We start from the raw sequence: 1,430 nt of genomic DNA, 5'->3' as shown, positions 1-1,430 counted from the left end.
GTTGAATGGGTGTTAGGAGGTGTTAATCCTTCACCGTGAGTAATCATACTCTCAAACCCAAATATAAAAAATGCAGACCAAGTTTTGTTCTCTAGGCGAATTTAAAATTAATTTAGGGCTTCTTCAAAAAAAACAAATTTAATAGGTAGTTAATATTCATACATAACAAGAAAGATTTGTGACGACTCCCACACTTACACGTTGAGGCAAACGGGTTCCCAAATTCAAACATAATGACACTTCCAAAGACTCGTATCAATGCCATAAACCTTGTGGCAAGAGCTTTTGAAAAATGGGTTGCAAATATGCATTTTAGATTTTTGAGGATTGACAGCTATGGAGATGCTAATATCACTATTAGCTTCGAACATTGTGATCATAATGATGGAGCCCCTTTCGAAGGCCTTGGTGGAACCTTAGCTCATGCTTTCCCACCAACTGATGAGAGATTCCTCTATGATGTAGAAGAACAATGGTCTATAAGTGTTACCCCAGGCAGCTTTCACTTGGAGATTGCTGCATTGCATGAAATTGAACACTTTCATGGTTTGGAGCACGGCTCGGTGTTGAATGCAATTATATACCCATACATCAAGTTTGCAATATCCAAGGGTTTCGATTGAGATGATATCGAAGGAATTAAGGTTCTATATAACTGTCGTTACGTGTGGGTGTGGAAACAGGTCTACCTTGATTTGAAAGTTTGGAGTCGTTATCAATCTTTTTTGTCTAAATGTGATTAGCTACCTAATTAAGCCTATTCCTTTTAATGAGATTCTAAACTTGTATTAGGTCTGTTTAAAATAATACAGTCTGGTCTACATGATTTAAGATTGAGCTTGGAGTATAATTACACATGGGAAGGAATTAGCATCCTGTGATGCTCATTCAAAGAACGGTACCAATTAATCACTTATTTTAGCTTTAATTATCGATCTTAAACTTAATTAAATTCGTATTCCCTTACTTATCATTTATTATATTTTATTATCTTCTTTATCGTTAGATATTGGAGACTTTTCTTGGACGCTTCCAACATTTTAGTGGGGGTTTTTTAAATCCTCCTCACCTCGAGAGCATTTGAGAAGACACATTTATCCCTTCAAAAAGGCTTCGTCATTGGGTTATACTAACCTTTGACAATGATAATTTTTTATTTTGGATTTTATATATTTTATTTTCCTTGTTCCCTTTTTATTAGATTATTTTTAATATTATTAGTTTTTATCGAAACATGAATGAAATCTTCGTCTTAAATAAATTTTCCTAGACCATCTCAACTCTCTGATAAAATCAATGAATTTCTTCTCACTTAGGGAATTTCTAGAGAAAGCTTATCTCTAGCTTTCCAAAAAGATCCCATGTTACGAGTAATTCAAATAATATTTTCATTTATAATCAATTTCTAACTACCATATTGATTTTTAATT

At 33.4% G+C, this 1,430-nt stretch overlaps 1 protein-coding gene across 1 annotated transcript; it reads left to right on the top strand.

Annotated features, from left to right (window-relative positions):
* The first annotated feature begins 233 nt into the window (after positions 1-233).
* Positions 234-623, top strand: LOC110426413 (metalloendoproteinase 1-like). The gene has a single exon (XM_021441623.1). It carries the CDS (start codon positions 234-236, stop codon positions 621-623), a length of 390 nt encoding a protein of 129 aa, XP_021297298.1.
* Positions 624-1,430: the final 807 nt, after the last annotated feature.

This window comes from Theobroma umbraticum, unplaced genomic scaffold (genome assembly GCF_002168275.2).
Source record: "Theobroma umbraticum cultivar Fairchild unplaced genomic scaffold, ASM216827v3 scaffold_55.0, whole genome shotgun sequence".
Taxonomy (NCBI): Eukaryota; Viridiplantae; Streptophyta; class Magnoliopsida; order Malvales; family Malvaceae; genus Theobroma; species Theobroma umbraticum.
This window is presented reverse-complemented; position numbering and strand designations above follow the sequence as displayed.

Bases quoted from the DNA above. Each gene is read 5' to 3' on its own strand.
- LOC110426413 (XM_021441623.1), top strand. From the start codon at position 234: ATGACACTTCCAAAGACTCGTATCAATGCCATAAACCTTGTGGCAAGA.